A 24,762-nucleotide genomic window follows, 5' to 3' on the forward strand; every position below is an offset into this window, starting at 1 on the left:
CTTTGGCCGGGGATATTGATGACCATATCTTCTTGTTAGATGTTCCAGACCATTCTAATTACTGGCAGATGTTCCAGCTATCCTGATTATTAGGAGATGTTCCAGGTCATCCAAGTTACTGGCTGATGTTCCAAAAGAAAGCCCTGATAACATAACCAATTTATTGACATACATATGGTACACTCAGCATTGACTCAGGTCTTTGAAGTCCCTAAACTCTACCGATAGCTACGGTTCTTTACATTGGACTCAGAATAGAAGTGAACGCCAATCTTCTGTTTCCTGGCCTGCCGTTCCAGGCGCCGGCGCTGAAATACAAAAGTTGATGGTTATCAAAAGCTCGTACCACAAAGGATCTGAAAAATGAAATACAGTGGCGGCCCCTGCAGCTAAGCCAGCCCACACTGATGTTTAGCAGTTCCCAATCAGTATATATAACATGAGTTGTGGACAGTGCCATCAATAAGGACCAGTTGACCTTAGATCAAATAACAAATGTAATATTAAGTTTGGCAAGGTTTTTATATTAAGTCTTTAAGATAGAAAATACAACAAATTATAATTAGATCTTCAGTATATATGCTGAAATATTGTTTGATAGTTTAGTGTAGCATCTCAATTGTTGTTTTACTAGAGCATTTTTGTCTCGTCCGGTGACAAGATACCTGTAACATGACCAGCATGAATACACTTGTTAAAACCCTTTTGTAATATGGGCCATGGCCTTGAATACTCGAAATAAATTGTCTGTCTGTCTATAACAAGCACAAGTAATGTCATCCATTCTCTGAACATGGATCATGGCAGGAAATGAAAAAGGGAAATTTGGGGTCAATCAACAGTAGGAGTCCATTGACATTATCAGGACATAATACAAAACACCTATTCTTTCTGGGTATCTGTATCAAAAGCATTCTGATTTATTGTGCAATGTCTTTAACCTTAGTGATGTGCATATGGAATAACCTTTACTTCACAGCGACAATCACATATGACCTTGACCTTGACATGCATAACGTGTGACCGTGCCCTTAGTTGAAAGCAACAGTTATGTCTTTTAACTTGCACTGACATGCACATAGTACGACCGTGACATTTTGTTCAAAATGTGGGATTTTCTTGACATCCTTATTTTTGTAAATTCAGGGGATTTCCTTCAATGCTAACATGTAAAACTAAACATCACATGGCTTGTTAAAGTTTAAGTTCCAATATTGGAATTGTTACTGATATTTACAACATCCTCCTCTAAGGTCCATGTAGATCCATGCCTTACCTGTTTACTGTTCAATGGCTGCTGGGACTCTTCTTGAAGTTTCCGTTTCTTGGCCTGTTCGCTCTGTCCCCGTTTTCCAGGGTCCACCACCTCAATACAGGCCACTTCTGAACTCTCCTTCATGTCGTACAGACAGCCTTCCCCTAAACACAGGACACATCCTTAACATGACATGTGAGTGAGTGAGTGAGTGAGTGAGTGAGTGAGTGAGTGAGTGAGTGAGTGAGGTGAGTGAGTGAGTGAGTGAGGTGACAGTGAGTGAGTGAGTGAGTGGGTGAGTGAGCGAGTTTACCTTGAGTGAGTGAGAGTGAGTGAGAGAGCCGAGTTTACCTTAGCAGCAGTATTCCAGCAATATCACGGCAGGGGACACCAGGAATGGCCCTCACACACTGTACCCATGTGGGGAATCGAACCCGGGTCTTCAGCGGGACGTGCAAACGCGTTTAACACTAGGCTATCCAACCGCCTTCATTCCCGTAAGAACATTATGGATCAAGCATAGAGTAAGTGAATGGCTTTGTATTCACAATAAAGCTGTCAAACTGATGCAGATATGTACCATGGATACAGTACTGACAAGGATCATAATGCCGATGAATCTTAGATTCAACTCTTGGGAGCTACAGGATGCAATGAGTGAGTGAGTGAGTGTAGTTTTCTGCCACTTTCAGCAATATTCCAGCAACACCATGGCGGGGGACACCAAATATGGGCTTCACACATTGTACCCATGTGGGGAATCAAACCCAGGTCTTCAGCATGACGAGCAGACACTTTAACCACTAGGCTACCCCACCGCCCCTACAGGGTGCAATGCTTCACTGAGCAAACTGATATGTTATATTAAATGGTCCAGGATGACTAAGATGTTTTAAGCTGATTATCTATGTGAACATCATCTACAGAACAATGTACTGAAGACACATAAAACCAGTATATACCTGTCTGAGCCGGTTTCCTGCGCTCAGTACTGGTTGGTGCTGGAAGGGCTGTGACTGTCCACTTCCCGCTGGCCACACTGTTGACTTTCGACTCTGCTGGCTGTTCCTCGTCTTGATTCATCTTCAACTTCCCTGATTCAGATTTTCCATTTTCAGATTCTCCTACTGATGATCTCTGTTTCTTCTTCCCTCTCATGATCACATTTTTTGGGGCAGCATGAGTGGACGACTTGTTTGAAGATTTACAGGATTCAACAACTGAATGATTTTGTCCTCCACTGGTCTTGTCAGCTGCCCCATTCTCTTCATCAATGTCCTCCCCTGCACTGTCCTCTTCTCCACTGTCCTCCTCTCCACTGTCCTCCTCTCCACTGTCCTCCCCTGCACTGCCCTCTCCTTCCTCCTCCTCTACACCACTCCCACCATCCTCCTCAATGTCCTGCACATCATCCCCCTCAAATGTCGGCACCACACGGATCCTCTTCAGATCCTGCATCACCTTCGGCTGAGTCTTTCTACTGACCTTCCCCTTGACCTCTGTGTCCACTGACTCCTCTTTGTCTTTGACCCCTGTGTCCTTGACCTCTGTTGTAGGTGTTGGTGTGTCCTTTGTGTCAGCTCTGCTGAAAGCCTGGAACACACAAGCATCACATGTACACAAATGTAGGATTTCTTGCATATTACAACAATGGAGCATAATACCACACTGTTTCATTGTTATCAAAAACTGGTTTTGTTTGAAAAAACAATTGCTCCTCTGTAGAAGTCATTACATTTGGGCGAAATGGGTGGCCCTGTTGTCTAAAGTGAGTGAGTGACTTTTGTTTAACGTCACTTTTAGCAATATTCCAGCAATATCACAGCGGGGGACACACATTGTACCCATGTGGGGAATCGAACCCAGGTCTTCAGCGTGACGAGCGGATGCTTTAACCACTAGGCTACCCCACCGCCCCAGTTGTCTAAAGAGAGTTGCATCTCTTGGGCATCCCAGTAACCTAAGACCAGCTTCGCCTAGGTTTTATTTAAGTTTGTCACTACCACTGCCACTCAAACATCGGAGACCTGCATCGCTTCATGCTTTCCTCCATCCACAAGCTGACACACACACTGTAATACAACTGGAGTGGTATTCCAAGCAATTATTCCAAGTGACCCAACTCAATCACACACTCCTTTGATTTGTCACTGTGGGTCTTCCAGATCAGAACAGGTTCATCAATGTAACAGCCATCAATGAGCACACACGCTTTTGTTGCTTGCATGCGTTTGAGAAAGTTTGAGAAAGAAAACAGTTGATAAACTGAACCAACACATAAGAACTGTTATTTAATCATTCATAAATGGTTTGATTACTAATACCAGCTAATAATGTGGTACTGACTGACTGAGTTTAGTTTTACGCCGCTTTTAGCAATATTCCAGCAACATCACGGCGGGGGACACCAGAAATGGGCTTTACATATTGTGCCCATGTGGGGAATCGAACCCAGGTCTTCGGCGTGACTGAGCCAACGCTTTAACCACTAGGCTACCTCACCGCCCCAATGTGGTTCTGTAACCAATGCGAAATTTGTTATCACATGAGAGATAATTCCAAAAGATTTCCCATGTAAGCATTGTTCAGGTAGATTGATTTCTGATAGTCACTCTGACATTGCAACATCTTACAGGACTTCATCGCTCCTGTACAACAGCTTGACAACAACTCCATGACAGTATCACTTATGACAACGACTCCATGACAGTATCACTTATGACAACAACTCCTTGACAGCATCACTTATGACAACGACTCCATGACAGTATCACTTATGACAACAACTCCATGACAGTATCACTTATGACAACAACTCCATGACAGTATCACTTATGACAACAACTCCATGACAGTATCACTTATGACAACAACTCCTTGACAGTATCACTTATGACAACGACTCCATGACAGTATCACTTATGACAACAACTCCATGACAGTATCACTTATGACAACAACTCCATGACAGTATCACTTATGACAACGCGACTCCATGACAGTCATCATGACAACAACTCCATGACAGTATCACTTATGACAACAACTCCTTGACAGTATCACTTATGACAACGACTCCATGACAGTATCACTTATGACAACAACTCCATGACAGTATCACTTATGACAACAACTCCTTGACAGCATCACTTATGACAACAACTCCTTGACAGTATCACTTATGACAACAACTCCTTGACAGTATCACTTATGACAACAACTCCTTGACAGTATCACTTATGACAACAACTCCATGACAGTATCACTTATGACAACAACTCCATGACAGTATCACTTATGACAACAACTCCTTGACAGTATCACTTATGACAACAACTCCATGACAGTATCACTTATGACAACAACTCCATGACAGTATCACTTATGACAACAACTCCTTGACAGTATCACTTATGACAACAACTCCTTGACAGTATCACTTATGACAACAACTCCATGACAGTATCACTTATGACAACAACTCCATGACAGTATCACTTATGACAATAACTCCTTGACAGTATCACTTATGACAACAACTCCTTGACAGCATCACTTATGACAACGACTCCATGACAGTATCACTTATGACAACAACTCCATGACAGTATCACTTATGACAACAACTCCTTGACAGTATCACTTATGACAACAACTCCTTGACAGTATCACTTATGACAACAACTCCATGACAGTATCACTTATGACAACAACTCCATGACAGTATCACTTATGACAACAACTCCTTGACAGTATCACTTATGACAACGACTCCATGACAGTATCACTTATGACAACGACTCCATGACAGTATCACTTATGACAACAACTCCTTGACAGTATCACTTATGACAACAACTCCATGACAGTATCACTTATGACAACAACTCCATGACAGTATCACTTATGACAACAACTCCTTGACAGTATCACTTATGCCCATTCATCTTGTCCAAAGTTTTCCATTAATGAGTGAGTGAGTTTAGTTTTACACCGCTTTTAGCAATACTCCAGCAATGTCATGGTGAGGGACACCAGAAATGGGCTTCACACATTGTACTTATGTGGGGAATCAAACCCAGGTCTTCAGTGTGATGAGCGAACACTTTAACCACTTCACTACAGTGTCAGTGTGACAAAGGAGAATCTTTTTCTTCTTTTTTTTATTTGTTCCCTCTTTTTGTTTTACACACAGATAATAAAATCATGTAAACAAGGCAAATAGGAAAACATTTTCATGGGAATTAAACATATTTCAAAATGGCACTTGGTTAAGCCAGTTGGTCCTATTATTTAACAAAGAACGTTCAGAAACAGCCTTGACCTTACCTCTGACTCTGGAGGCCGGACGAAGTATGGGATTTTGCCTCGCTGCCAGTCATTGAGGATCATCTTGGCCATGGTGCTGACATCTGGTTCGGCTCCCTGCAACATCAGCCTCATCTGATACATCCAATCACAGCGTAGGACCACACAGGGTTGTGTGTGTCAGTTATACACATGCAGAGTGTTAAGACTGGCTGACTGACTGAGTTTGTTTTTACTCCGCTTTTAGCAATATTCCAGCAACATCATGGCAGGGGACACCAGAAATGGGTTCTTCACACATTGTACCCATGTGGGAATTCGAACCCGGGTCTTCGCCGTGACGTAGTGTTAAGATGGGATGTTATATTGACTGAAGATGTTTTAAATATATGACTCAAGTTGAGCCTCTTGATACTGACTTTAACACATTTGATACAAAATATGTTTAAAGAACACCAAATATGTTCATATGACTATAGTTAATCTGTCAATCCCTGTAAAATATGAACAGTCGATAAATAGATCTACGGCCCCTTGGATCTACAGCATCCTGCTCCTCTACAAGTAGACTCTCTGATAAGCAGATCTACAGCCCTTTGGACAGCCTGGTCACCATGCCCCTCTATAAGTAGACTCTCTGATAAGCAGATCTACAGCCCCTTGGATCTACAGCATCCTGCTCCTCTACAAGTAGACTCTGATAAACAGATCTACAGCCCCTTGGATCTACAGCATCCTGCTCCTCTACAAGTAGACTCTGATAAACAGATCTACGGCCCCTTGGATCTACAGCATCCTGCTCCTCTACAAGTAGACTCTGATAAGCAGATCTATAGCCCCTTGGATCTACAGCATCCTGCTCCTCTACAAGTAGACTCTGATAAGCAGATCTATAGCCCCTTGGATCTACAGCATCCTGCTCCTCTACATGTTGACTCTGATAAACAGATCTACGGCCCCTTGGATCTACAGCATCCTGCTCCTCTACAAGTAGACTCTGTAGAGGGGCACGATAAGTAGATCTACAGCCCCTTGGACAGCCTTGTCACCATGCCCCTCTATAAGTAGACTCTCTGATAAGCAGATCTACAGCCCCTTGGATCTACAGCATCCTGCTCCTCTACAAGTAGACTCTCTGATAAGCAGATCTACAGCCCCCTGGATCTACAGCATCCTGCTCCTCTACAAGTAGACTCTGATACACAGATCTACAGCCCCTTGGATCTACAGCATCCTGCTCCTCTACAAGTAGACTCTGATAAACAGATCTACGGCCCCTTGGATCCACAGCATCCTGCTCCTCTACAAGTAGACTCTGATAAGCAGATCTATAGCCCCTTGGATCTACAGCATCCTGCTCCTCTACAAGTAGACTCTCTGATAAGCAGATCTCCGCCCCCTGGATCTACAGCATCCTGCTCCTCTACAAGTAGACTCTCTGATAAGCAGATCTACAGCCCCTTGGACAACTTGGTCACCGTGCCCCTCTACAAGTAGACTCTCTGATAAGCAGATCTACAGCCCCTTGGATCTACAGCATCCTGCTCCTCTACAAGTAGACTCTCTGATAAGCAGATCTACAGCCCCCTGGATCTACAGCATCCTGCTCCTCTACAAGTAGACTCTGATAAACAGATCTACAGCCCCTTGGATCTACAGCATCCTGCTCCTCTACAAGTAGACTCTGATAAACAGATCTACGGCCCCTTGGATCCACAGCATCCTGCTCCTCTACAAGTAGACTCTGATAAGCAGATCTACAGCCCCTTGGATCTACAGCATCCTGCTCCTCTACAAGTAGACTCTGATAAGCAGATCTATAGCCCCTTGGATCTACAGCATCCTGCTCCTCTACAAGTAGACTCTGTAGAGGGGCACGATAAGTAGATCTACAGCCCCTTGGATCAACCTGGTCATCCTGCCCCTCTACAACTTGGTCACCGTGCCCCTCTACAAGTAGACTCTCAGATAAGCAGATCACGGCCCCTTGGATCTACAGCATCCTGCTCCTCTACAAGTAGACTCTCTGATAAGCAGATCTACAGCCCCTTGGACAACTTGGTCACCGTGCCCCTCTACAAGTAGACTCTCTGATAAGCAGATCTACGGCCCCTTGGATCTACAGCATCCTGCTCCTCTACAAGTAGACTCTCTGATAAGTAGATCTACAGCCCCTTAAACAGCCTGGTCATCCATGCCCCTCTACAAGTAGACTCTCTGATAAGCAGATCTACAGCCCCTTGGATCTACAGCATCCTGCTCCTCTACAAGTAGACTCTCTGATAAGCAGATCTACAGCCCCTTGGATCTACAGCATCCTGCTCCTCTACAAGTAGACTCTCTGATAAGCAGATCTACAGCCCCTTGGACAACTTGGTCACCATGCCCCTCTACAAGTAGACTCTCTGATAAGCAGATCTACAGCCCCTTGGACAGCCTACAGCATCCTGCCCCTCTACAAGTAGATCCTGCTCTCTGATAAGCAGATCTACAGCCCCTTGGACAGCCAGGTCATCCTGCCCTCTACAAGTAGACTCTCTGATAAGCAGATCTACAGCCCCTTGGACACAGCATCCTGCTCCTCTACAAGCCCTGATAAGTAGATCTACAGCCCCTTGGACACTTGGTCACCCCTGCTTAGACTCTGATAAGCAGATCTACAGCCCCTTGGACAACCTGGTCACCATACCCCTCTACAAGTAGACTCTCTGATAAGCAGAATTACAGCCCCATGGACAACTTGGTCACTCTGATAAGATTTACAGCCCCTTGGACAACTTCGCCACCCTGTCCCTCTACAAGTAGACTCTCTCTAGCCTTGTTTCTATCCCAGACACCTAGGGACTGACCTTCAACAGTCGTCCTGACTTTCGTGCAATCTGTTCAATGAAATCTTCAGTCCCCGTCCAGCTGTCTATCTTGTATGTCTTGTTGATATACTCGGTCTTAACACGCTCCAATATGGCGCCAATATAGTCCTCTGGATTCCTGATGTTCTCCACACGAACCTAGAATGAAGAAGTGTTCTTTAAAACAAGGCTTCCTACTCAGTCTTAAGTGTAGGGGAATAGCAACATTATAGCTTACTCAAAGTGGCCTGTAAAAAACTGGTCTGGACCAGACAAACTAGTGACTGATATCATGAGCAGTTCCCTTGGTAATAGACCCATTCAATCAAGTCACCCAATCCACAAAGATTGCAAACAGAATGTTCTTCCAACATTCACAACTGACCTGTAAACAAGACACAGCTATGCAGTAGAAGAGCTAAGGCCAGGGTATTTTCACATACAGTTCCTGCAAATTTTTACGGGAATCTTACAATGTTATTGAATGCAGAACTTACCACTCCCTTGAGTACGATCTCGGTCTGCGTTGCTCCAGTCGGGTACACCACACCAGGACAGTCCACCAGGAAGATCCTCTTCATCAACGTCACGTACTGCCACACCTGCAGCACAGCATTGTGGGTAATGTCAAACCTCACACAGCACTGTTGGTAATGTCACATCTTACACAGCAAGGAAAACCAGCTGATGGCGGTGATTATCTAGTGGATACATAGTTACATAGTTTATTAGAGGACCAGGGTACCATTGTACAAAATGATCTTAGCACTAAGGGGATCCTAACTCCCATACCTTATCATAGACTTACGACAGGCTAAGTGCTAAGGTGATCGTAACTCCCATACCTTTACATAGACTTACGACAGTCTTATTGCTAAGGTAACTCCCATACCTTTACATAGACTTACGACAGTCTTATTGCTAAGGTGGTCGTAACTCCCATACCTTTACATTAACTTACGACAGGCTTATTGCTAAGGTGATCGTAACTCCAATACCTTTACATAGACTTACGACAGTCTTAGTACTAAGGTGGTCATAACTCCAATACCTTAACAAAGACTTATGACAGGGTTAATGCTAAGGTAATTGTAATTCTCATACCTTATCACAGACTTACGACAGTCTTAGCAAAAAGGTTCTTTTGTACAACAGCACCCTGAACATGACAGAGTAGACACGAGACTGACCTTGGTCTCTCCAGCGATGGGGGCCACCTTGCAGACTTTCTTAGCCTTCAGGGTGTTTATGATTGAGCTCTTCCCCACATTGGGATAGCCGATAAAACCCACACTTATCTGCTTCTTGTCAATGTGAAGCTGGAACAAAAAGGATAAACAGTTGTGAAAAGCACTCGTTCAACCATTACAACAAGCAGTTTCAGGGGACCTATTCCAACCTGAATACTAAAGAGTACCAAAAAGTGTAACAGAAATATGAAGCCCTAACAGAGACATGAAGCTGTAACACAAATGTCACCCCTGTACAGGAGTTGTCTCCCTTTGCCCACCTTCCCGAACTGTCTGAGAAGGTTGATGAGAGCCCCCTTTCCAAAGGAGTTGGTGATGCTGGCATGGAATGCCATGGTGGGATGTTCCGCTGACAGAATGGCCACCCACTTTTGCTGCAAAATAACACAGAATCAGATTATGTTATCTTATATACAAGGACCAATACCACAAATACTCAAGTTAAGACAGTTTAGGCAAACTCCAACATCACAGTAAGTGAGCATACTAAATATTACGCCAAGATCAGGAGTTGTCTTGTTCGCACTACAAGGTACTCAGCACCTAACATTAACTGTACTCAAACTTCAAGGTACAAACTGTACAAGGTAATTAGACTCGGAGCAAGCCACTGGTGGCTGACAGTCTTGAAAAGCACACAGCGCAAAATGTTACTATGGTTACTTACCGTCACCCAGATAGGCACCAGGTCGACTTTGTTCAAAACAAAAATGAGATTCTTGTGCGACTTTTCCTTCTTGAGATATTTCTCTACCTGGTAGCAACGTGTACCCAGAGGATCCCTGGCATCCAGAACTTGAACCACTACGTCGGAGGAGTCGATCACCTGCAGCAGGGAGCCAATCATTACAGGACATTGATATTGGTTTTCTTTGTTTCATCACACAGTCAGTCACTAAGATCAAATCTAGGCCAGACAAACCAGTGGTTGATATTATGAACATTTATATCATGTGAGGTGAGGTGAAATAAGGTTTAACGTCATACATAAGAATATTTCGCTCATATGACAACGTGCATGCGTGTATGTGTGGCTGCTTGTACTAGCCCATACTCTAGCTGGTTTTATAGTGTTAGCTCACTGAGTACCAACAAGTACCCTATTTTAACGTCTTTTGGTATGACGAGGCCGGGAATTGAACCAGCGACCTTTCGCTCTTTGGGTGGATGCTCTAACCACTACACCATGGAGGCAGTCGGTATCATAACAAAAAATCCAGACGTGTACAATATTTTCACTGTGCTTTAACTGGCCTTATTTACCAAGACCTCCTTCCCCATTACCTTGTACAGTTCGTTCCAGATCCTCTTGGACTGACCCGCTTTGAAGACAATCTCAGGAGTCTCGTCCTTGACCCCTGTGTCCTCCTCAACAAGGTCATGGTCCTTGGTGATGTCATACGAGTCCCCCAACTTCTCAGCTTGCTGCACCAGAGTCTACAACATCAACACATTCACTGTCTGACATGAGGTCCTACAACAAGTCAACAGTCATCAATATAAAGACTGTCTCCTACCACATCCTACAACAAGTCGACAGTCATCAATCCAATGACTGTCTCCTACCACATCCTACAACAAGTCAACAGTCATCAATCCAATGACTGTCTCCTACCACATCCTACAACAAGTCAACAGTCATCAATCCAATGACTGTCTCCTACCACATCCTACAACCAGTCGACAGTCATCAATGCAATGACCGTCTCCTACCACATCCTACAACAAGTCAACAGTCATCAATCCAATGACCGTCTCCTACCACATCCTACAACAAGTCAACAGTCATCAATCCAATGACCGTCTCCTACCACATCCTACAACAAGTCAACAGTCATCAATCCAATGACCGTCTCCTACCACATCCTACAACCAGTCAACAGTCATCAATCCAATGACTGTCTCCTACCACATCCTACAACAAGTCAACAGTCATCAACCCAATGACTGTCTCCTACCACATCCTACAACAAGTCGACAGTCATCAATCCAATGACTGTCTCCTACCACATCCTACAACCAGTCGACAGTCATCAATCCAGTGACTGTCTCCTACCACATCCTATAACAAGTCCAGCCAACCAAACACACATTAACCCTCACCCATGCTTACAGTTCATCTACATATTGATCCGATGCGGCCAACACAAAACTACAAACCTGAAATAGACTGTTGCCTTCTGGTACTTTCCTTGCATCACTTCCATTCTATGAATCAAGGATGTACATCAATAACGATTCTAAAAGTCTCATTCTAGCCTTTGGTAAATTGTTTCTTTTTCAAAACACCCAACAAAACCAGGATGAGCGCCTGTGCCTTCACACAATATGGATTCCTGATATTTTTTACCATCTCAAATCCCAACACATCTGCCAATTGTTTGGTTCCGCATATTGCCTGTCAACAATTGCAATAAATTGTTGGTTCGATCCATAAACGAATTCTTCACAATTATTTGACCTATCCTTTGCCAAGATGTCTTCACTCACCGACATGTCTGCAACTTTCAGATTTGGACGCTTCCTTTGACATTTCTTCCCAAAAGTTGACTGGAATGATTCTGTGTCTAGCAGATGAACTCTGGCATGCTGGAACAAGAAAGTTCATTGAATCAATTCAATCCTCCAACTGGCATCAAGCTAAGCTGATGCAACAAGAAAACAACTTAATGGATGATATAAAACCAGGTTTATTCTCATTCCCAGTAATCATATCCAGCCATAGTATATCATTCTTTCATTATTGGACACTTGAGTCCGATGATGTAAACAGGTGACCCTGACCTTTGCAGCCTCATTCAGCAACGTGATCGGTAGCTTTGTTTGTTGCATGACGATCTTGTACGGATCACGTTTGACCTTGGCCATTTCATCTTGAAAAGTCTGAAGGGCTGTTTGTGTCACAACTCGTGTGTTTCCTAGAAGATGAACAAAATGAACATGAAATAGATATCACAAATAGCTTCCACAAAAAGATAGTTCTAGTGAAACACTGCACTGTTCCACAAGCTTGAAATCCAGGAGACAATTACAAACAAACATAGATAACATCAGATATGTGTGTTTCCATGTCCTTAGTAGGTTAAAAATTTAATTTGTTTTCATAATCTATTACATTTACAAGTAAAATATGGAAACACAAGCATAAAAATCTCTTCATTGTATCTTTTCAAATAATTGAACATTTTATTATAAATTGTATATTTGTATACTTATCCCATCTCACGGTATGCACCTCTCTTCTTCTAACGACAATGTGTTGCCCTGTTGCTCAACTTGTTTAACGTTCAGTACCAATCCCCCTAACTTACCAAACGTGAGAAAGGACTTAGGAGCGGAATGCTTCGAAAACCACGTAGGTAATCGGGAATCAACACTTCACTGACGTAATTGCTCAGAGAGTAGAGGTCAGTAAGCGGAGTGTCGACCACCTCTGCATGTAGTACAAGACTGACCTCTCAGTTTATCGAGTCATATCTATGACAGTGCAGACACGCCCTAGTTGGTGAGGTGGTCTATGCCCAAATATAATCCATACTAATAAGAAAGATAGGGCCGATATCTTTCATGATATAGAGAATGCAAAACCTACACGAAGGCAGGAACTGCATCGTATCTGCATTTGCGAGCCGACAACAACTGCTGTGCCAGATCCAATGGACCCAGTTGGTGAAGACCTTCCACGTCAGTGACAGACAGATCCCAGAGGTAGGATGAGGCGAAGACCGTGTCCAATCTCCAAAAACAACCCTCCATGATGCCGTGAAGGGAACAGTTCTGTGTAGCACCATCGTAGAGGCCAAGGCTCTTGTCTCATGAGGGTTGGCCGTAGTAGGAAGAGGAAGGTCAGTGTAGGCGTAGGCACGAAGGATGGTAGATCGCATCCAGAAAGCCAGCATGGTACGAGAGACCTCTGTAGATGAGGCAGGTTACAGAGGAATTAACAGTCTATTGCGTAACCTACGACAATCCTTGGAGGCAGCTAAAAAACCCGTAAAGTCCGGACAGGACATAGGGAGAGATCCAGGCAACTGGTTTCAGCGATGAGATCCCACCTCAAACCAGGAAGGGCTTTGGCATGTCTGGTCCTCTCAAAGGGCAACTGGGTGACATCCAGAGCGTGAAGCTCAGAAATGCAGGCAGCAGTCGCAAGAGCCAGGAGGAAGAAAGTCTTAAACGTGACATGCTTGAAATCCTTCCCTGCCAGAGGTTCATACTTCTCTGATGTGAGATGATAAAAAACCACGAAAAAGGTCCCAGGCTGGTGGCCGGAACTTCCGGGATTGATCAGCAACTTTGTAAGATCTAAGGAGAGACTGGAGCTCAGGGACAGTTGCCACCGTCGCACCCATAGCCGGCACAATACCATGGCCAGGTATGTAGACAAGGTTGGAAGTTCTAGGATGCTGGAGGTACTCCACGACCATCTGAGGCAATGCTTCCATAGTCATCACAGAGTGGCCTGGTAGAAGTTCGGTGCGCCGTTGTAATCCCCGTAGCTACTCGCCCGGAATATCCCTTGCAGTCAGCGATTCATGTAAATGCACCAGGCTTGAGGATTAAATGCGAGTGGAGACTAATGCAGCTGATTGGAGTGAGGATGAACCAGAAGATCGGCGTGATCTGGAAGTGGTACTGGAATGGGTCGACCAAGTCTTGCAGGTCTAGGAACAAACTTCTGACGGGCCAAAAAGGTGTGACCCAAAATCAGTGTCATCTGCTGTGTCGTGCGTAGCTTGAGCAGTATGCGTGGAAGTAGTGCCACTGGTGGAAATGCATACGCGTTCAAGTCATCCCCGGGATGTGATTGGCCTGGACCGTGATGTTGAGAGAGTCCACTAAGTGGAAAACTGTTGTATCCACTGAAGAGGCAAAGGAGACCCCATGGATCCCATTCGATTGAGGTGCCACACGACTGCAGCATAGTCCGATTGAATCAAAAGCTTGGTTCATTTTAACAGGTGTTGCCAATGAGTGATCGCAAGAACCACTGCCATGAGCTCCTAAACGTTGATGTGACATGCGCGGTCTGCGGGAGACCACAGCCCTGCCACCTGCTTATCGAGAAAGTGAGCTCCCCACCCGTGTAGAGAAGCGTCTACGTACAGGTGATGTACTGGAGTAAATGGTCTGAAAGAGACTTCGCCACAAACATTCAACACATCCAAACACCACTGGAGATGGGGACGGAACACTGGAGAAAGAAAGATCAATGCGTGAGGGGCGCCAATCCTGATGTGCGGACACAGAAAATATTGGAGAGGCCGTAGTTGAAGCTATCCCCTCAGAGTTACAACTTGGGCTGACGTCAACAGAAAAAGGTCTGATGCAGGCCGTATAATCAGTGATCGCAGGAACGTATGGTTCTCCAAATGAAGGGTTGGTCTGCCAGATAGAGTGAAAAGTTAGTAGATGCGAGGCAAGGGATCGTCAGTCTACCAGAACATTCGAAAAGTTGATGGAATGGCGGAGGTAAAAAGACCAGTGACCCCAGGAACGGTCGTAAGGGAAACGAACGTAGTAAAATCAATGCTTGCGGACAGTCCGGACATAGCTGCAGTGACCTCTGAACTGAGGGCTTAAGCAAAAAACCGAGTAACCCTAGCCAAGTGAAAGCGTTCTCGGGCGATTCTGTCTGGCACCCTCGGTAAATTGCTTCTCTCGGAAGACTGACTAAACTCGACATAATCACTCCTACCGGGAATGGCACCGTTCATCATCACTGGCAATTAAAGGCTGGGATAGGTATCCACTTCGTGGACCAAGACATGTCTGTCAGGGTATTTCATAATCATTGTATCATCAAAAGTCTCCGGTAAACAAACAGTAGTCCGCCATTGCAAATGTTACCGACAATGCAATAATGACAAAAAAAACAGACAACACAGATGTCAGTCAACCAGGCGAGTCTCAACCCATAGAATCTGGGTAAAGTGATGCTAGCTTCTTGACCAAACATCACTACTGGTACCACACGGAGAAACTGTGCATAAATAGACCAGGTTGATATTCAGGAATATTGTACGACGCTTCACTGAGTCTTGTTACTATATACAGACTACTCGTAGCAGCTATGTGGTGCATCACTGGGTGTAATCATGGTCTGTTTCGTCAAGCCTCAGCACCCTTCCTTTCACATCATCGTCAAGTTTCTGGACAAATATGTCCAACCGGGTGGTTGTAGAGCTGATATCTACGTCGAAGGGTAGATTCGGTGAATCGAATCATACATAAAAGGTGAAGATCGGATGGCAGATGACGGAGGAATCTTAAAAATCCAAAATCATCAATCACTGCCGTAATGTAGAGGCCTGGCTACTGACATAACTACTACCTCTGTACAACCAACCGAAACGATGCACAAACTGGAAGAGCCACACTGGATGAAAGCGTCGATACAGAAGAGAGCGGCACACTGGATGGAAACGATGATACAGAAGAAAGCAGCGCACTGGAGTAAAGCGGCGCTCTGGATACATAAGAAAGCGTCGTACTGGAAGGAAGCGTTGATACATACGAGACCGATGCCCTGGAGTAAAGCGGCGCTCTGGATGGAAGCGTTGATGCATAAGAAAGCGTTGCACTGGATGGAAGCGTTGATATACTGGAGCAATGCGGCACTCTGAATACGATCGGCGCACTAGCAGACATCCAGGAACTGAATGAAAGCGGCGCATTGGGACAAAGCGTCGCACTGGACTGAAAGCATTGGTGTGCAGAGATGAGCCAATCAAAACACAAGGTGCGCTCTGCAGCGCCAAACTGAATGAAAGCGGCACATTGGAGTGAACGCTCTGTCTGTTCACAAACATCATTGAAGCAGGAAGCGTAACCCCGAAGCCAAGCTGAGCACTGGTAAAAACTGTAGAAATGAGGTATCAACGCCGAAGTTGGAAAAAGTGTCGAAGTAGAACTGCAGTAGACAAAGTCACTGTAGGTACCGTAGTGTGCGAACTAGTAAACAAATCATGATGACTGTATGCGCATAGAGGTAACCAGATGATTCGGCGAAATTTGACAGTCCAGCGAACACTGTCGGATCGGCGAATACTGTCGGAGCGGCGATCTGGTATGGTGCGGCGATCAGGATCGATTATGTTCTCTGGTTCGGTACTGTGATCCGGTTCAGTCAAGTGATCTGGTTCTAAAGCGCTGAGTCAATCAGGACCGGTGCATTCGTCTATAAGTACATACAGTAAAGGTGAACTGGACTGAAAGGTGTTCCAATCAAACAACAATTCATCGTTGTTCCAATCGAAAACAGAACACTGGTCTGAAGCGTTGATGTTCATCGAAAAGGCACACTGGGCAGAAGTGTTGATCAAATTGAATGCGTCGCAACGGGGCTAATGAGTTGGACCGAACGAGAGCGGTGAACTGAAGTGAAATGATGCACTGGTCTCTTCTTCCCTTGTGAGAGCGACACACTGGTACAAAGTGATGACTGGGCAGCAAGCCCCGCACAAGTAGTAAGCGACGCACTGGAACTAACCGGTGGTTCAGAGACAGGTGGTGCAAGGTACAGGAAAGGCGCTGAAAGCGCCGCACTGGATACTATCGTCATGCCTGACGTCACCACAGAAAGATATGAGAGCGCCGAACTGGAACAAAGCGCCGAACTGACTGCACTCGCCGCAGGAGAGTGAACGCTTTTACCAGCGCACCCACCATAGCAGAGGGGGGTGGAGCACTCAACCAAAGCGGCGCACTGGAAACAACCACCTGCCAAGGTAGAAGGCCGAGACTGTGCTACAGAGGTTGTTAGCACTACCACTTCGGAGGAGATAAAACTTGTCCGGAGACGGGACTAGATGTTGAGGACGAAAGAGACGACAGAGATACTCGCTCAAGTAGGAGTCTGAGACCACCTCTAAAAAAACTTTGTCCGGGGACGGTGATTAGATCGACGAACTGCTCTCATCAAACGCCGTTCCGATTTAGCACACTTGGAAGTTGAAGGACCTTCAGCAGTTGTATGCCAATCTCTGTCCGATCTACATCTAGATGCAACCCGTCAACATTCAGAAAAAACAACAAAACATGACCATTCAAGTGTGAACAAACAGAACACCGATGTGACCAACTACAACATCCTATACAACCCACACACAAAGCGTGGATCAGCAGCTGAAAAGTTGTTGTTGCACTGACCACAAAGTTTGCGTTCCTTAGAAGAACTTCGATTCGATTTATTTCCCATATTGACAATCAAATACTGTAAACGTATTATATATCGCACAGGTTTTATTTTCGTGCTTTTCACGCAAAATATTTTACCGCGAAAATTTATACACAGCGAATAAACCTGTCATTCATTCAGTCTAGCCACGCTCGCCCCTGAGTTGTTACCATAACACATCCAGTTTGAAGACAGAAATCTACGGGAATCTTAAAATGACGACTGATAGTGGCATACTTAACTGTCGCTGTAATGGATTTCACAAATTATGTCCCGACATGTTCTATTTTGACCAATCGTAGTGACAGATGGTTTGATACAAAACGGATTACCATGAAACGACTCAGAAAGCAATAATACAGCACTATTTTATTTATTCATTAAGATTTTATTTATATTTATTCCTGCATATCACGAAATAAAAATCACAAAATCTGGAAGTCCAGGTGTCTTGGGGGTAGGTGCTTTCTTTAACCACATTCGCAATGCCATCGTCAGATCGTCAGAATTCGGAACATAAGACTGATGTGATTTTCATCTCTTTACATGGTATACTAGTACCATCACGATATCTCACTTCCTAAGTACTTAATACTTCCGTGACTAAACGTATTACTGTATACATATTGCGCAGGTAGTGATTTCCTGTGACTAAGCAATACACGCCACCTGACAGGTTAAGCCACTCTGGTTGCTCTCATTGCTATTAGTAGCGGCCTAAGAGACAGCTGGCAGTTCCGGCAATTACTGATTGCGCGAATAATTGACCGAACGATGTAGTCTAAACTGTCAATTCCGCGAAATTTGCACCAAGCGAAAAAAAGTATGTTCACAGTAAAGTCTAACTGAGAGAACAACACATGTCCACACGGTGTAGCGACAAGAAAGAGAATGACAGGCACAGAATGTCACGTGATCATCTGAGCGATCGGCACGCTTATTGAGATGATTGACAGTTCTGCTATCGGAGTGGGGGCAGAGGTCAGGTGGTCAGAGGCCAGGAAGTTTTGATTCAACAGCTTAGCCTACAGGTTCAAAAAATATAATGTTTAAGCAGTAATTGCACTCATCTGAATTCAACCAGTACATATAATCATCCGAAAAACACATGCAGTGAGATTGTTCCGACTTAGTAGCAGCAGTATCTTGAAAGTAAAGAATGGGTGGTGCCTAACACACCCCCAGGGAGTAACACTAATAATTTCTCTCACCAAACCAGCGTCTGTTAGGTTCCACACGAGCTACAGTCCCAGAGGCAAGGGTTGACTGGAAGGGGGCCGGAGATAATATTTTCCCTTTCCTATCTCTGTAAAATCATGTTACCATGGTTACATTGGAAGAATTAGCACCAACATACAGAAACATCAATCAGATTTAGAGGCACATGACAAATGTGGTGCTCATTTTATAAAACTACAGTCAGACAGCCTGATAAAACATGATATCCTAAAAATTTATTGTGGCATCATATTGCTGAGCTGTGTATAATCGCTGCTACCATTTACAGCTCTCCACTGTGCAAGGCAGCCTACAACCTTGTATGGAGTTTAACTAATAACCACTGCCCTTGTGTTGGTAATTGCCATGCACCAAATACTTTCTGTGCTAAAAACTGTTCAGTCATTTGTCAATTTACCTTTGTATATCAGTGAGTTAGTGAATTCATATTTTCCGTCACATAAGCAATATTTCAACCATGTAGTGACACATTTTAAATCACTTGAAACATTGTATATCACTTCAAACATGTCAACTATCATGAAATCTAAGGTAACTACTATAGTGAAACCTAGCCTGCAAGTCTAGAATGTCTGGCACGTGTAGATTACAGCACTTTCAAGGTCTGTACAAATCTGCTTAATTCACAAGCGAGGACAGAGCTTGTAATTATCAACTAATCCATAAATGTCATCAGTGTTTTGTATTCGCAGTAAAAGTACATAGGGAAGATCAAACTGCTCAGTCATTTGGCAATTTGACATTGTACATCACTTGAAACATTGAACATCACTTCAAACATTGTACATCACTTCAAACATTGTACATCACTTCAAACATTGTATATCACTTCAAACATGTCCACTACCATGTAATCATAAGGTAACTGAACATGTTAGCATGAAGTTAGATGCCATTTAGTTGGTCTGTATGCATGTTGGAGCATGGTAATAGATGGATAGTCTATCAAGGATAGAAACAAAACTCAATAGATAGAACAAACAAAGTCTACAAAATGTAATTTCTATCACTGATAATGAATACCAAGGCTACTACAGACAAATAAACTGCAAATAAGCAATCGTAACATTTTCTACTTCAGTGAGTCATTTGAAATTAAATTTTACAAACATTATTTTATCAATATTTCTTCCAAGTTTACTAGCATGTGTAATTGTTTTGACATCAAAGTATACCTTTTAGCCTTGAAGTTCTTGTACATTTGTAATCGCTTAATTGTAGATTTATCTCTCATGTTGTGTCCGCCTTCACCTTTGACCCGATCTGAAAAAAAATAAGTTCATAATTTTTACACTGACATTCTGCTCTTGTACAATTTGACATATGATAGTGTAGCCATTATCCAAAAGGAGATGAGAGATTGAGTTTAGTTTTACGCCGTTTTTAGCAATATTCCAGCAATATCACCACTTGGGACGCCAGAATTGGGCTTCACACATTGTACCCATGTGGGGAATAGAACCCTGATCTTCGGCATGATGAGCAAATGCTTTAAACACCAGATTACCCCACCACCCTGCAGGTTAGATGATGATTAATTTTGCAGACATAGTGTCATTAATGAATGCTGATGACTGAACTGTTAGGGCTTGTGATAATGTGAAAGCATCTACAAAATCAATGTGAGTCTATTGTAGAATGTTATGGAGGCCTCAGTCAAGTCTATGCGTTACCGTCTAGTGAATGTCCGACAGATAATACCAATAGATAGCTATGATTGGCAGATATGTGAGGCCCTTCACTTTCTGGCCCATACAAAGGCTGATCAGTTGGTTTAACCATAGCATATATCAGATACATCCAAAGTCTATATACATGTATGTTTTCTTTAGATGTTTTTATCAAAACATGACGGCTATGTGGATTGCAACAGATTGGGTATTCAAGTTCACCACACGTCAGTGAGGTGAGATGAGGCGAGGTGAGGTGAGGTGAGGTGAAATGGAGTTTAACGTCATACTTAAGAATGTTTCACTCGTATGATGACGTGCATGCATGTGTATGTGTGGCTGCTTGTACTTGCCCAGACTTAGGTTGGTTTTATAGTGCTAGCTCACTGAGCTACAATGTTAAGCATGAATACCCCACTCAGACACATTATACTGACTCTGAGCCAACCAGTCCTTGTTGTACCCGGGGCTCGATTTAAGAGATGTTAACCTACTTGCACCAGGTGCAACCTGAGATAAAAACCTAGTTGCACCAGCCAAATTCCAGCTGCACTGCTCTTATTGCAATATGTAATGTAAGAAATATGCTATTGAATTATTCAAAGTTTAGAAGAAAAATGAGCTGACATAATTATGCTTATAATGTTATATTTATTGTTGATTTAATTCTAAACAATTGACTTGCACCTGGTGCAAGTTAGACAAATAACTAGGTTGCACTTTGTAACATTGGGTTGCACCAGTGCAAGTAACAAAGCACTAAATCAAGCCCTGGTACCCATTAATGCCGAGCACCAGACAGGGAAGAACAAGTACCATATTTTAATGTCTTTTGGTATGACTCGGCCGGGGACCCAACCCGTGACTTTCCAGCTCTCCAGGCAGACGCTCTAACCACTACACCACAGAGGCGGCTCACATGTCACCAGGGAAACCCTGACAGCATTGATCATTGTTCACTGTGTCAATCACAGGATTGTCAGGTCCAGACACAAGCAGGTTACAGGCAGCAGTCATATACATGATACACCTTGGATACACCTGAATACACTGATTAACAACAAACTCTGATCATTAGTCAGTGAAAAATCTATACTGTGTCACTTAGGATTGGTTGCTTGCTTGTTGTTTAACACCGCACTCAGCAATATTCCAGCTATATGTAGGCGGTCTGTAAATCATTCGTCAGTGTGAGTTCAATCCTCTGCTCTGAAAGCGTGTGCCCACAACAATGTATGTGTAATGCATTTGGGAGTTGTGCACTTTACCAGGGAAACATTTTTGGACAACTTGCCCGTATCCTACCTCAAAACTAAACCAAAGGATGATAAAGGGATCGTGAAGGGGTGTTTGACTGGTAAGGGGTACCTGAAAGTAATGACCAGAACGGGGATCCAAGGACTAACAATATACCATAATCCTTACAGAAAGAACCCTAACGACCAAGGAGGCAGCAGTCTGAACAAAATAACGACATAGTAAGTTTCGCCCGTTAAAATGTGTCCGCGTCAACATGGTCAATGAGTTGACTGAATTGTCCCATGTAAGGGACCGTGTCATAACTTGTCGTGGTGTGTGTGTGTGTGTGTGTGTGTGAGTGTGAGAGAGAGAGATATGATCATATGGGGAAGCATGTACAATGTGAATGATCCCCTAACATATGTACAAAGCAAATGCCCCCTTTTGCCAGTCATGTACAAAATCAATGACACCCCCGCCCCATTTCCCATATTTTTTAAGCGTAATTTTTTAACATTTCAATGTACAAAATTGTTGACCCTACCTTGTTGATGTGTACAGAATTGCCAACCCCTCCTACCTAACCAGAACAAAATGGGTGACCCCCTTAAAATCATCACCACCACCTCTCACTCACACACACACTCACACACAGCAATAATTTATGAACGGTCCCTATCCATGTACGTCACTTTGTGGGACTTTTCTCAAAACATAATCATCAATCTTTTACCTGGGTTCATACTGTGTTGTCCCTTTTTCACCCCATCTTTGGGGGCTTTCTGTTCTCTTTTACGTGTCTTGGCCATAGCTGATGAAAAGGAATCGCTTGTATTTCTCAGACCAAGTGTTTTACAACATGCACAGATCCAACGTGATCGGAAACGGAAGTAGGAGAGAGCTGACAAGGAGAAAAATATCTCTGCATTTTCATTCGTCGAAAAGACTTACTGCCGGAAGCGGGAATTTCGAGGAAAACAATCACATCGACAATTGTCAAAATCATGATACCTCAGTGTCGAAAGGCAAGAGTCAAGGTTTCTATGAAGAAACATTTGAATAAATCAAGACTGAAAGGTGCAAAGGTTGACGGCTTGGTGAGTTATGGACGATCCTAATCGAAATTAGCCATACACGAATTCAGGTTACTCAGCGGTAAACAAGTAAAATATCTAAATCTAATAAAGTTCTAAATCAAATATTAGAACTAATTTGCCTTAAATTGAAATGACGGTTTGTATTTATTATTTATTATTATCTAATTTCCCCTAATTTGTCCAACTCCTTGACTCCCAACCCTTTTTGTTCACGACTTTTGTTTTATACTGCTGTCAGTCATATTTAAACTTTGTTCAAAATTGGTAGAACTGCTGTGTATGAGTCTACGGTAGTCTACCATGTTGTGTCTACAGAAGGCACTTTTATGGTTCAAATTAGAGCTATAGGGTTCAACTAATTTGTTACCACTAAGCAAAGATACAAGAACATCCCATTACATCAGAACAACCACCCAATCAGAATGTCTGATCAGAAAAGAGACAGTCAGAACATGTTTTCTAATCTTGCATCCTTGAAAATGTTAACATGGTATTCCAAACAACAATATGTAAAAGTGACTCCATAAAATCAGCATCATCCCACAGATGTCTATTCCTTCAGTGGTCATAAACCTTGATAAGAATGGTTCGAATCAACCAGCATCGAGACTTTGCAGTTTATGGCTGAAGTACTTCCAAACAATTCTCAGTACAGACATAAACTAGACATACAGATGTGTAAAAAATGTCTTTCTGGCGGTTGCACAGGACAAGTGTTAACTTCTTGATATATATTTCATAGTTTATGGCAAGTACCATCACATAAACTAGACATAATATGTATCCATGTTTGGTTTTAACCCTGGAAAAGGTTGTGTTTCACCATTCTGTGTTTCTGTTTGTTGTTTTGGCTTGACTATGGTTACAGTATAAACATGATGTCGGAGAGATTGATGTTGCATATGATCCTGTGGTCAGGTTCGCAGAGGACATGAAGACAGGGGCCATGTGCCATTTTGCACAATAGAATAGACTTGGCAAAATAAAGAGTTGACATGAATATTATTCCCAAAACATTCAACAAAATGGCAACATTTGTACATCAATTACTTACACCTAGCAATGAATATACAATAAAATCTAGCCCCTCACTTTGATTAATATTTGTGAAAGATACTTTGAAGTGTGAAGATTGTGTCAATTGTGAATATCTCTTGTGTAAACATTGGCATTCCATGTATAAATCTACATATCCACAAGGTCTTTGAAACACTTAATTAAAATATAAGTAATACTTTGCCACATACATCCATTAGTGAGATACCATGACAGTTGTTTACATGATGAATGAAACCCTTTGTATGTAAAGGGGATTATGATACTTTTTTACCACTGTTCTGGGAAATTCCGTTCTAAAAATACAAATAAACCATACACAAAAATCATCATCATCACAGATTCCACAAGTTGCTATCTGTTCATCATGATTGGATATATAATCTTTTGTAAAATTCATCATCGTCTTAAATGTTTAAAATGTTGATACTTAACTTAGGATAGAAAAAAAATCTTTTGTAAAAGATGGAAATTCCACATCAATCTTAAAATATATTCGAAACCTCTTTAAAATACAAATACTCAACCCAGGACAGACAGTAAACAGAAGGTGGAAAGTTGAGCGAAGCACTACTAAAATGTTTAACATTAGACCAGAAAGATTTTACATTCTCAAGGCT

At 43.1% G+C, this 24,762-nt stretch overlaps 1 protein-coding gene across 1 annotated transcript; it reads right to left on the reverse strand.

Moving 5' to 3' along the window:
• Positions 1 to 144: 144 nt before the first annotated feature.
• LOC124274486 (nucleolar GTP-binding protein 2-like) lies at positions 145 to 22,881 on the reverse strand. The gene is made up of 15 exons (XM_046709847.1): positions 22,723 to 22,881; positions 20,256 to 20,343; positions 19,053 to 19,147; positions 12,447 to 12,580; positions 12,153 to 12,251; positions 10,947 to 11,099; positions 10,330 to 10,488; positions 9,923 to 10,036; positions 9,603 to 9,731; positions 8,910 to 9,014; positions 8,413 to 8,571; positions 5,585 to 5,680; positions 2,218 to 2,848; positions 1,277 to 1,419; positions 145 to 308 (listed from the first exon to the last, which is right to left on the reverse strand). The coding sequence occupies exons 1-15, from the start codon at positions 22,796 to 22,798 to the stop codon at positions 219 to 221; spliced, it is 2,271 nt and encodes a 756-aa protein (XP_046565803.1). The 5' UTR covers positions 22,799 to 22,881; the 3' UTR covers positions 145 to 218.
• Positions 22,882 to 24,762: the final 1,881 nt, after the last annotated feature.

The sequence above is a fragment of the Haliotis rubra genome, unplaced genomic scaffold, assembly GCF_003918875.1.
Source record: "Haliotis rubra isolate DU_JTF1 unplaced genomic scaffold, ASM391887v1 Scf191, whole genome shotgun sequence".
In the NCBI taxonomy this organism is placed as follows: domain Eukaryota; kingdom Metazoa; phylum Mollusca; class Gastropoda; order Lepetellida; family Haliotidae; genus Haliotis; species Haliotis rubra.